At 34.0% G+C, this 13,549-nt stretch overlaps 1 protein-coding gene across 1 annotated transcript; it reads right to left on the reverse strand.

Moving 5' to 3' along the window:
- On the reverse strand, window positions 5,379–13,237 carry LOC109348920 (kinesin-like protein KIN-UA). The gene is made up of 18 exons (XM_019589532.1): window positions 12,942–13,237; window positions 12,543–12,643; window positions 12,310–12,432; window positions 11,671–11,856; window positions 11,244–11,465; window positions 10,971–11,127; window positions 10,233–10,382; window positions 9,585–9,673; window positions 9,195–9,398; window positions 8,295–8,426; window positions 8,058–8,189; window positions 7,520–7,655; window positions 7,324–7,416; window positions 6,842–6,967; window positions 6,603–6,728; window positions 6,004–6,147; window positions 5,737–5,865; window positions 5,379–5,648 (listed from the first exon to the last, which is right to left on the reverse strand). The coding sequence occupies exons 1-18, from the start codon at window positions 13,081–13,083 to the stop codon at window positions 5,488–5,490; spliced, it is 2,553 nt and encodes an 850-aa protein (XP_019445077.1). The 5' UTR covers window positions 13,084–13,237; the 3' UTR covers window positions 5,379–5,487.

Here is a 13,549-nt window from a genome sequence, read left to right on the forward strand (position 1 = left end):
TGCAGTGTCTGATGGAAGCTCTTTTTCGAGGCAGTCACCCACACTCTTTCATTAAAAGGAAACGTTAACCAAGACAACAAGGTCCCCAAACGTTACATGCACCTTGTCTCCCCCCACCCCCATTCTCTCTCTCTCTCTCTCTCACTGCTCAGATTCCATGCACCTATGCTACTTAGCTTGTTTTCTCTCACATCCTCAACCCCACAAAAAAGTTTTTGTGGTTAGGGATATGTAAGAGATTAGTTTGCTTGGATTTTACGAGGAAAATAAGCATATAATTTCAACAAAACATTTCAGCTTCCTTTATTTCAATCCCTATTGTTTTGTAGCACAAAAGCTTAAACAAATCAATCCACCCAGTTTCAGTTTTTTTCCAAATGTATTCCTTACCCCCATGAGTTCTTTTTTGGGCTCACCCAATGAGTAAAAACTAATATCATTTGAGGATGTGGTTGTACTAACAGAAATCAAACATTTGACATTTTAGTTATTATAATATTTAACAGTATCTTACACCACTATCACATAGAATAATTAGACACCTCAAAAGATTAGTATTTTATTTATAAGATAAGAATAGATTGATTAATAATTGAAATTGATATTCAAATAACATAAACTAATTAATTACCCAATCATTTTCCTTCCTCGGTGACACAGTTTGGCATCTTTCATTTATTGTAACTTTTGTACTGTGTGAATGTTACGTTACTGACTCTCACGGTCAACCGAATTTCAAAAACCCTAGACATGATTCTTGAGCCAGCTACTGTTTTGTTCGCTCGAAGCAATAATATCTGAATATTTTATTTTTAAATTTGTTTACTCTTAACTGGCTTAACATTTTACATAGTTATAGATTCCACACCAACCCATCTTGTTCAGAAGCTTTAAGCATTATTTGTCCTTTTTGCGGCTCTAACCACAACTGTTTTCAGGTCTTCATCCTAATCATGTTTCCCTCTATCCAAGAGCTCACCTAATTATTATTTTGATTTAAGTACTTGAATATGGCATAAGATAAATGTTTTTGAGTTATCCGCAATATAAAGTATGGGACAAGGATCTGTTGTCTCAAACTTTGTTCCAAATTCTGTTCCATACCAATCATATTATGTCACGCCAGTTAAAAAAATTAAATATTCATAACTTTATCAATTTTGTTTCATTGTGATTGGTCAAAGATGTGATTAGGAACATGGTTGGGCAGTAGATCCCCATCCATAAAGTATGAAGTTCATGATTCAAACCCCACTAACTAATTGTACAGTTTTCATAAGAAAAACTTCGTTTATAAAAAAAGATTCGCTAAATATTAAAATTTTAGAATAGATCGATGAAGAGGAAAAGGAGAAGATATGGAAATGGAAATAACAAAAAATTTCCGATAAAAGTCAAGTTAGGACCAATTTATTTGACAAACCTAAATATACTGGAGGAACAAAGTGAGAAAACGAAATAAAAAAAGGAAAGTAAAATAAAGAATGAAATAATCTTACATATTTACTATTTCCTGTTTTTTTTCAATTAACACGTATTTTAAAAATACTATAAAAAAATAAAAGACACGTCAAATAATTTCCTATGTATGCATGTTCATGGTTTTTTTAGATTTGGTTTTAATTTCCGGTTGTCTTTGTTCTACTAGGCTTCTTTTCTCAACCCATGTTTTCTTGGAGGATGAAATGATAGTTTTCTTTGAATGTCTTAATCACTGTGCCAGTGCCATTATGGGTAAACATTTTAAATTTATCGTAGTATAAATAGATTAATCTTGATCAAGCCCGAATAATGGATCTATTAAATTATTGCATCTTGAACTAATTAATGATTGGCTACCATGTTGAGGCGCCATTGAAAGATGTCATTCTCGATGCAGACAAAAACAAAAAATGCCTCATTCTGATATTTAATTAATCACCAGATTTTAGATTTTAACATATATGTTCTATTTAAGGCAACACAGATAACCTGCTTACTTGCATTTAAGCAAGCATTTCATTGTGTTAAAAAATATACATGTAATCCATTTTAGGATTTAAATAATATTTACACATTGTCGTTGGAAAAAATTATATAGCTCATTAAATTATTCATAACTTATTTATTGCTTATATTTAATAATCAATAATGAATAGATATAAACAAAAACTCTTATACATAGTATAAAAGCATCCTAATTGGTATAACTTATTTATTATCCTTAAATAGTCTTTATTTTATAATTGTTCATAAGTTTCATTTTTATAAAAAACGCGTATGTTATGATGATATATGAATTTTATATACTATCATTTATCATTCATATTTAATTGTCATTGACTTTTCAAAAAAAAAATATATAAAAAAAAATGTATACAGTAACAGTGTAAGAGTTTTTTACACTGTCACTGTATTATACACCGAAGGGTAAATGATGTACTGATAGTGTATAATTCTTTACACTATCAATACAACAATATTATATAAAAAATAATATAAATGACCAGTGAATACAACGACTCTAATAATAATAGTATGATTAAGGAAGGCATCATTACCCAATAATAATATTAAAAGACTACTACTACTTTTTCTCGATCATTTCTCATTCCCGAGTAAGTTTAAGCGCATATGTCTGAAAATAAAGCTTAAATTATCAACGATAATCATTAATAACAAATAATACACTCGCTTTTGCAACTTGATAGGGCACTCATTAGGGGACAATGCTTGTTCACGAGGCCCACAAGGCCACAACAGTAGATAAGTCTATAACAAATTGTTTTTGGTTGAAACAATTCAAATCACCACTAATGAACAAATCAATCAATTGTATAAGAAAAAGTCAACAAATCAATTCTTGTCCTTATATTTATTTCATGGAAGAGAATCAAAACTACCACTACCCTTCCATATATTTATTTCATATACACATTAATTTACATTCCAAAAGCTAGACACTAGCAAGATATCACATTGATTTAATTAGATTTAATTATAACATGTTCATTGATGGAAATAAGCCACTTTCACTTGTTTAAAATTCCAACTTGGAAGAAAGCCATCCAAATTTCAGTCCAATTTAGTTTATTCTTCAGTAATTTATCCGCAATCGCCTCATTTCAGTTTGGAATGTGGGACTGGAGACTAGTGTTCGATGCGCAAGAGTCTTTATATCTTCTCTTGAACAATCTCGCGAAATACGAACTAGCTCCCATAATGCACCACCGGTAATCATGTCTCTTGCATTTACTTCTGTAGTGTAAAAAACAAAGGATCTTAGTGACATGCACCAGTGCAAGTTTAGTCTCTAGTTCACAGAAAGAGTGTGCTTAGTACTTACCATGTTGTGCTAAGTGACATAGTGCAAGCTCAATGTGACGCCTAATTGATGAGGATTCGTTATTTGCATTTTGCACAATCCATGCAAGGGCACCATCCTCAATAAGGAAAGATCTTCCACTCTTTGTCCCTGTACAATGTGGCAAATTTTTTAAATAATAAACATTGTCAGAATGTTAGGGAAGACATCTATATCATTTCAAAGACAAAAGTGTGATTTTTTCATCATCAAAATATGTGACTTCGGTGAAATGCAGATGTACGTTACCTTGACTAGATGCTCTCGACTCACACTTCGCGAAGTTTGCTATTCCACGAGCAACCTGTGCATGTACATCAGGATGTTTGCATCTGACCATTCCCAGCAGTGCCTGGATACCATGTTCGCTCCTTAGTTTCGCTTGTAGCTTATCTAGATACAGGGACATCAAAATTGTTAGGAACAGCAGGTTATTTTGTTTGCCTGTGATTCTAATTATGGAAATATGTTCAACAAATGTCTTCACAATCCTTTCAAAAAATGGGAATTTCAACTAACAAGAGTAGCAAATTTAACTTTCTTTACCAGAATTAATCAACAATAGAATATGACTGTACATTACTATGTAGCTTGAAATAGCAAATTATTCTGTCTATAAAGCTTGTATTACTCTCATCCAAAATAAAATAGAAGAAAACATGCAGTAAAGCAGGCGGTTCAACAAGTTTGTTCATGATTTCTATCCTACTGTCCTAAATCTCACTAGAAGGGATCCTTTATCAAGAATTAATCAGTAAGATTGAGCGCATTTTACATTGCGGTATAATCCACCTCAACACAGCAGGTGATTTATCAATTTTAAAAATAGAATAAGACCAGAAGTTTACCATTGCCACATAGATTAGCGATGGCTCCAGCAATCATTCGAAGGGTTTGAGGATCATCAGCATTGGTTGCTGTCATTGACAACAAACTTATGCCCCCTTGGGCCATAATGAGTTCTTGGTTGGTTTCTGTTAAGACACAGAATAAGGTTGCAGAAACCAGGGAAAATCGAGATAGCTCGGTGATAAATATTTTATTATATTAAATTACTAGCTGGAAATAAGTGGTAAAACATGTTTACCATTCATTGCCAAATTTGCAATTGCACCTGCAGCAACTCTATGTATGGTCTCATCTTGTGAGCTCTTAAGCAGTGTAAGCAAGGATGTGAGCCCACCTGCTTCTACTATCTTCCCCTGATTTGTTTCTGTAACACCAAGTTGGACAGAAGTTAAGAGATAGTTTCCTTCTTCTTCCAATCAGTGCATTTCATAAAGCAAACCAAATATATGTATGATATGTATCAATATATCACAGTGAGAATAAGCAAGAGAAGGTTCAATATGATTTTGTGATAATATTTTGTTTTCACAAAAAAATCAGAATACTGAACTTTTAACTTTCTCCACAGATTCATTGACTCCAAATAAAATAACTCGCAGATCATACTAAATGTTTTCAGTCTTTTTTTGTTTTGCTACAAATTACATTTTTTGAATCCTATTCCTAGAACCATGACTACAAACGATAAGGAATAATATAAATGACCAGTGAATACAACGACTCTAATAATAATAGTATGATTAAGGAAGGCATCATTACCCAATAATAATATTAAAAGACTACTACTACTTTTTCTCGATCATTTCTCATTCCCGAGTAAGTTTAAGCGCATATGTCTGAAAATAAAGCTTAAATTATCAACGATAATCATTAATAACAAATAATACACTCGCTTTTGCAACTTGATAGGGCACTCATTAGGGGACAATGCTTGTTCACGAGGCCCACAAGGCCACAACAGTAGATAAGTCTATAACAAATTGTTTTTGGTTGAAACAATTCAAATCACCACTAATGAACAAATCAATCAATTGTATAAGAAAAAGTCAACAAATCAATTCTTGTCCTTATATTTATTTCATGGAAGAGAATCAAAACTACCACTACCCTTCCATATATTTATTTCATATACACATTAATTTACATTCCAAAAGCTAGACACTAGCAAGATATCACATTGATTTAATTAGATTTAATTATAACATGTTCATTGATGGAAATAAGCCACTTTCACTTGTTTAAAATTCCAACTTGGAAGAAAGCCATCCAAATTTCAGTCCAATTTAGTTTATTCTTCAGTAATTTATCCGCAATCGCCTCATTTCAGTTTGGAATGTGGGACTGGAGACTAGTGTTCGATGCGCAAGAGTCTTTATATCTTCTCTTGAACAATCTCGCGAAATACGAACTAGCTCCCATAATGCACCACCGGTAATCATGTCTCTTGCATTTACTTCTGTAGTGTAAAAAACAAAGGATCTTAGTGACATGCACCAGTGCAAGTTTAGTCTCTAGTTCACAGAAAGAGTGTGCTTAGTACTTACCATGTTGTGCTAAGTGACATAGTGCAAGCTCAATGTGACGCCTAATTGATGAGGATTCGTTATTTGCATTTTGCACAATCCATGCAAGGGCACCATCCTCAATAAGGAAAGATCTTCCACTCTTTGTCCCTGTACAATGTGGCAAATTTTTTAAATAATAAACATTGTCAGAATGTTAGGGAAGACATCTATATCATTTCAAAGACAAAAGTGTGATTTTTTCATCATCAAAATATGTGACTTCGGTGAAATGCAGATGTACGTTACCTTGACTAGATGCTCTCGACTCACACTTCGCGAAGTTTGCTATTCCACGAGCAACCTGTGCATGTACATCAGGATGTTTGCATCTGACCATTCCCAGCAGTGCCTGGATACCATGTTCGCTCCTTAGTTTCGCTTGTAGCTTATCTAGATACAGGGACATCAAAATTGTTAGGAACAGCAGGTTATTTTGTTTGCCTGTGATTCTAATTATGGAAATATGTTCAACAAATGTCTTCACAATCCTTTCAAAAAATGGGAATTTCAACTAACAAGAGTAGCAAATTTAACTTTCTTTACCAGAATTAATCAACAATAGAATATGACTGTACATTACTATGTAGCTTGAAATAGCAAATTATTCTGTCTATAAAGCTTGTATTACTCTCATCCAAAATAAAATAGAAGAAAACATGCAGTAAAGCAGGCGGTTCAACAAGTTTGTTCATGATTTCTATCCTACTGTCCTAAATCTCACTAGAAGGGATCCTTTATCAAGAATTAATCAGTAAGATTGAGCGCATTTTACATTGCGGTATAATCCACCTCAACACAGCAGGTGATTTATCAATTTTAAAAATAGAATAAGACCAGAAGTTTACCATTGCCACATAGATTAGCGATGGCTCCAGCAATCATTCGAAGGGTTTGAGGATCATCAGCATTGGTTGCTGTCATTGACAACAAACTTATGCCCCCTTGGGCCATAATGAGTTCTTGGTTGGTTTCTGTTAAGACACAGAATAAGGTTGCAGAAACCAGGGAAAATCGAGATAGCTCGGTGATAAATATTTTATTATATTAAATTACTAGCTGGAAATAAGTGGTAAAACATGTTTACCATTCATTGCCAAATTTGCAATTGCACCTGCAGCAACTCTATGTATGGTCTCATCTTGTGAGCTCTTAAGCAGTGTAAGCAAGGATGTGAGCCCACCTGCTTCTACTATCTTCCCCTGATTTGTTTCTGTAACACCAAGTTGGACAGAAGTTAAGAGATAGTTTCCTTCTTCTTCCAATCAGTGCATTTCATAAAGCAAACCAAATATATGTATGATATGTATCAATATATCACAGTGAGAATAAGCAAGAGAAGGTTCAATATGATTTTGTGATAATATTTTGTTTTCACAAAAAAATCAGAATACTGAACTTTTAACTTTCTCCACAGATTCATTGACTCCAAATAAAATAACTCGCAGATCATACTAAATGTTTTCAGTCTTTTTTTGTTTTGCTACAAATTACATTTTTTGAATCCTATTCCTAGAACCATGACTACAAACGATAAGGAATTTCATCATAAGCAGGTAAAACAGCAACCTTCAGCAGCTAGATTTGCCACAACTTTTACAGCATGAATTCGCACATCAGCATCTTTGGCTTCAAGCAATGACAAAATCTTTTGCAACCCCACTGTAGAATATTATAAGGAAAAAATAATTTCAAAATAGACAAAAAATCCTATTAACAAAATATGTCATTTTGTCATACACATCCAATATATACTAAGTACTACCTTGTTCAAAGAGCTTGGCCATTGAGGGCTTCTCTCCATTTCCTGAAGCTCGCTGTTGAACTTTAACTTGGGAAATGAGAGAATCAAGACCACCTACTTCATTTTCAAATCCAGCTCTGCCAACTTCTTGTCTTGTCTACAAAATAAGTGACAGATAGTGAGATAGATAACCCCAAATATGATTCCCACACATGATCATAGATGAAGATGCATGAGTAGTGCACATAATGATCAGAAATGACAAAGAATAATAGTTATTAGTTTTCATTTACAAGGTCTTAGTACAACTCATTTGCCCACATAATAATGTCAAATTAGCTCAAGCAGAAATGAAGATATAATTAGTACCTCACTTTAATATACATGGCAATAAACGCAAACTGACTACATAGTTAAATTCAGACGTATGAAAAGTTTTCTAGTGGGATAACCATGAGAGGGAAATAAAATATAATGGAAAATGGTCATCCTATTATGAAACAGCAGCTAGATAACTGCCAACTAACTATGACATTTCTGCATTTCAGATATAGCTTACCTCATGGGTTTCAAGACTTGACTTCAACAATTGACTTTGTAATATTGCTATTTCTCCTTCTAGTTTCTCTTTCTGACTTGCCTCACCATCCAACATCTTATGAAGTTTTAAGATCTCTGACTTCCCTGAAGCCTACCACAGTAAATATATCGCCATGTAAAACTAATTTAGATACAAACAAAATGAGGAAAATTGATGCAAGTAAAAAATATAGATATCAGAGGCACAAAAACATACCTCTGACATTTTGAGTTCAGCCATTTGAATTTGCAGATTCTTTACTTCCCCTTCAGCAGCTTTTCTTAAAACAGTCTCTTTCTGAATCACTTTTTTCAAATCACTCAGTTCCTTAGCAGACACCTTCGGAATCTAGGAAAAAATAACTCAAGTGAGCCTAACACAACCAATGCTTGATTGGGGGAAATTCCCAACCACAAACTGGCATGCTATTGTATTGTTTTCATAATCACAAACTGCAGTTTCGTTTGGCTTCGCTGGAATAATTAAGTCCTTAACTCTTCAAAGAAAATTCCCAAACATAACTCAAATGGCAAATTTGGATCACAAACCAAGGGAAATTCATTGAACTACCAAGTTTGGCTACTAAAATCCTTATCTAGAAATTACTCCCCTAAGTCATATTTCTCCTTCAAGTTTCCAGAGGACTTGATCTTCTACTCTTCCCCTATTCTATTAGCTGAAGACAATACATTATAATAAAAACTACTACATCTCAACTTGATTTCTTATGAGGTTCGTCATAATTTATTGATTCATTACCAACTGGTCTTCCAGCTTCTTAATTGACTCCACATAATCTTTCTGATATTTATTTCTTTCCTTCTAAGAAAGGAAAATGAGTACCGATAAACGTTCACCAGGAAACCACCAATAAGAAATCAGACACGTGTTTTTGTAATTGAACTTCAAGAAATTACTTAAGTCATGCTATGTACCAAATCAGCTTGACCTAGCATAATAGCATTCAAGAAATAAATAATACCAATTCAAATATTAGTTACATATGATATAATGGATGTATTGTAGCAAAAACTATGTGATTAATGGCTGTGTCAAAGAAACTCTTTCAACAAACTCCAATGCATGTCAAACAAATAGAACTGATATAGAATCAACCTCCAATGAATCTGCATAGTTTTTTTCAGCCTCAGATATTCGATGTTGTGCTTCTGTGGCTAACCTTTCAATCTCATCCTCAAATGCCTTCTGCTGCCTTTCATGTTCCATTATGAGTTTCTCTAACTCTATATCTAGCCTTCTAGATAAGCTTTTATAATCAAATTCCTCCTTCAACTTTACCATATTTTCCACCTTCATAGCCTACAAGAAGCACAGATATGCAGCATATTAATAATGATCAAAAGACATCCAGTCACATCTTATTCTACGCATTATCCTCGTGAAATTAAATCTCGCAATATCACAGACCAGGTAATCGGGTAGTGGAATGTAAATCTTAAAAGTAGAGGGAGAAACAAGAAAGTTAGCAGCGAAATTGTAACCCACCCTCTGTCCGAACATTATTGTACTCGCTGTCTCTCCCCTATGCCGGGGAGATGGTCCAATAGTAATGACCAGTGAAGTTCTTGCTGTACCTGTCAAAACTTTTACATGTCAGGAAACTAACAGTGCACAGATTTGATTCATAAAAATTAAGCATGCCTGGCAATCTTATCAAAATATGAATTTCATGATAATATCTTTAATATAGAATTAATTAATTAATCTACTAATTTTCTAACCCAATATTTGTTCCCTCTACTTACAATGTACTTTAAAAAGAGGTGACTTCAGAGACATTCAACGCAAAATCTTTTTTAAAGATATATTTAGAAAGAATATACTTAACAGTGATCAGTAATTTATTTTTAAATGTCAAATTACTACTTCCAAAGCATCCTAAGTTTCACCATCTCTTTTATATGCACAGATTGAAACTCCTCCAGAGTATTTCTCTAATTACCAAACCAGTTTTTTATTTACTCAAGCAAAAACTTGTGACTGACACATGTTTCCACTTTCCAGAGTGTTATACCTACGTCAACATTCAATACAGAACATACCATAATTGAGAATATTGTCTTTTATAGCAAAAGAGCTAAGATAAAGCAAAAAGAAAAGAAAATATCAATCCCTATATTCACTGAATCTTACCTCCAAATGAATCACGTAACAATCTAGTAAGCTTCGAGTCACGAAATGGCACATGCACACTATTCTCAGCAAGTGCATTAATACACTTCCCCAATGCACTCAATGACAGATTGATAAATTTGGTCTCTTCTAATGTATGCCCTTCACATCCTTTTAAGAAACAAATAGTTAAACAGGCTTAATATGTAGCATGGATATTTTACCAAGCAAAAAAACATTTTTTATAAGCAAACAATTTTTATCAAATTGAAGCACCAGTGGTACATAAACATAGTATAGCTATGAAAAAGTTGTCATCATATTATATTGCATCAGACTACTATAGGTCTGTGGCAACATTGCATGATTTATCAGCCCAAAATTCCAAAGTATGGCATTAAGTTTTATTTTGACAAGAATCCATATTTGGTTCACAAGCAACTCATTTAACCCTGAAAGCCATTTGTCATCTTCATTGCAATGAAACTAAACAATAGCAGAGACTGAAAAAGAAACTGTACATCTTTCGTATTGGGTAACTAATCATATCTTGAGCATGAAAGACTGAACTATATTAGCCAGGCAATTAGAAAGATTTTGTCTTTTGTCAAAGCATTTGTCTATCATGATATATAGAAAATAAAGTAACAAAAAATATGACAGGGACACGAATTTTTCTGGATCCAGAACCTGTGATAATATAAAACCACTACAAACAGATGAAGAGATGGCAAAATCCCCTTTATGAAAAATACCAACCTGACTTATTAATTCGCTCCGAACCAGCAAGGTCTACAACAACCAACTTGCCTTTCCGAACAACAGACGGCTTTAACGATTTAACCATGTCTTGGTGATTGCCATTTTCAGTTGAAAGAGCTGCATCTCTTCCCTTGATGGATCTCTTTACATGCACCTATTGTTTTGAAGGCATATGCAGTCATCCAACAGATTAAAAATCGAAATAGTGAACAGTAAAACCTGGGAACAGAAGAACATGAGCACCACAACAAGATATGTGAAATGATTTACCATCAGAATAGCATGACTTCGAGAAGATTCTGTATTCAGTTTTGTATTTGCAGCAAAGCGTTGAGCTTCTCCTAATCTTAGTAGTTGTATAAAACTCTGCTGGTCTCTAATTTCAACTAGGGTAGCTCCAGGTAGTGAGACATCACCTGTTTTGGGATCCTCTACAATGGCTATTTTATCATTGGTGGGTTCCAGAAGATCTTGTATAGTCTCCATATAAAGCTGAACAAGGAAGATAAGAAATGCCATATTAGAAACTCCTAATGTAGCTGAATATAGGTGGCCCTGAAACTTAACAGGTACTTCATAACATAGGATAAATTTGACTATGTTAATGTGATATATAGCAATGGAAGGAGACAGAAATAGTAGAGACGGTGAAACTAGACATCAAAAGCATACCAAAACCTATTTTATTACTATGTACCTGCAAATAAGAGACTGAGACTGAATCAGTTTCAAATGAAACATTGGCGAAAATATCCTCCATAGCCCGCACCGTTATTCCTCGTGCAGCTGTGTCTTCCTCCCCAAGGCATCCAACAGTGTAAGTTTTACCAGTCCCTGTCTGCCCATATGCCATAATTGTCCCATTGTAGCCATCCAGTACACTCTATAGAAGGTGAAAGTTAGGCATGTAATAAAAGGAAGTTCTATTGTTCACAGTAAGAAAGAGAATGGTTACTCCAATTCATAGATGTTTTTTAATATGCAAAGTCTTCCATATGGAGACTATTTGTTGTGATACATGCACCAAAGTAAAGGCAAAGTCTTAAGAATTGACTCTTGAGAAAATCAATAGTGATGAACTCCACAAAGTAGGCAAGTTCAAAGTGAGAATTCATACTGACTCATATGGTTAACCCACATCACTTTACTCAACTTAGCATTTGAATGCTGGACATGAAACCATATTTGATCATGTAAAACAGCAATTAAAATTCCACCACAAACCCTGAAACACCTTTGCATTCACTCTCCTATATTTTCTGGGAGAGAACCTGATTATCAAATGATTAAAAAGTTTGGAAAACAAAATACCGGATGGTGATTGATGAAAACTCACCTCCACAACAGGCCTGGCCACAACTTCATAGACACGTTTTTGCGATGCAAATTCAGTGAGCACCTCGTCAAACTGATAAGTATCACCATCCCAATTGTTCTTTCGAAGTTTTAATCTTTTGAGCTGAAATAGACACAAACAATATAAAGGTACACTATACACAGTGGGAAAAAAGATAACTGTAAACAAAAAGAAATATTTTGAGGCAGAAGTTTATTTAGTATGTAATATACCTCTGGCTGTAGTTCCACACAGTCAGCAAAATCAGTATCTGCAACTGATTCCTCTGCATTACGGGGCCGCAATCTAACTGCCACTCTAACTCTTCCAGGAACTTCATCACAAACCATGTTAGCATCAAAATGAGATCAGTCCCTTAAATGAATCTTCAATAAAGACTTCCCTTTATAGTAATTTAGTTATTATTTGCATGTTATCCATAACAATTTGAACAATTTTGAAAGACTTCTCCTCCAGTAAAGAAAACCATTCATTTCTAAAATGTTATACATCATGGAATTAAGGTACAATTTAAAACCATTTATCTTAAACCAAAATGACAAAGAAAAAATTAAAAATATTTATCATGTATAAAATAGACAATGTAGTGTATAATAAAAAGGGAAACTAACCAGCAGCGTGGTCCTTGGCGGCACTATTCCGGCGATGGGTGGTGGTAGAAGGAGGCAAAGATTTGGCCTTTACCTGTGGCTTCGGATTTGAGCTTCTGGGTGTGCCATTTCTGTAACTGTTACCACCTGAGGAAGTGGCCATTGTTGAAAATTGAAGAGAAGAAAAAAGATGAGTTTGAGAGAGATGAAAAGTGTTGCACTACATAAGTAGCGCGTATTTGACTTGGTTTTGATGAATGAAGAGTGTATGTGACGTGAGTAATGGTCCTAAACCGTGAAGATCGTGGGTCTCAACAATCATCTTTCATTTTTCTGCCATTGTTATTTCTTTTAGCTGTTTAAAGTACTAAAACACCCTTGTTAATTTAAAAAATATATCTCATTAAACATGGGTAGGATAGGAATGTTATTGGTTTTCTAATTTACTCAGAGAAATAAAGGAGAATGAGGTTTCACCTCACATTACACCTGCAATAAATTGAATCTTAGGCCGGCATCATTCAATTTCAACTTCCCCAACAGGTAAATACACTTTCTAGTCATGGATTCATTACTGCTTTATTCAAATACATTCTCATAATGTACCCAAAAAGTAATTACATTTTATA

Source organism: Lupinus angustifolius, chromosome LG06, assembly GCF_001865875.1.
Source record: "Lupinus angustifolius cultivar Tanjil chromosome LG06, LupAngTanjil_v1.0, whole genome shotgun sequence".
In the NCBI taxonomy this organism is placed as follows: Eukaryota; Viridiplantae; Streptophyta; class Magnoliopsida; order Fabales; family Fabaceae; genus Lupinus; species Lupinus angustifolius.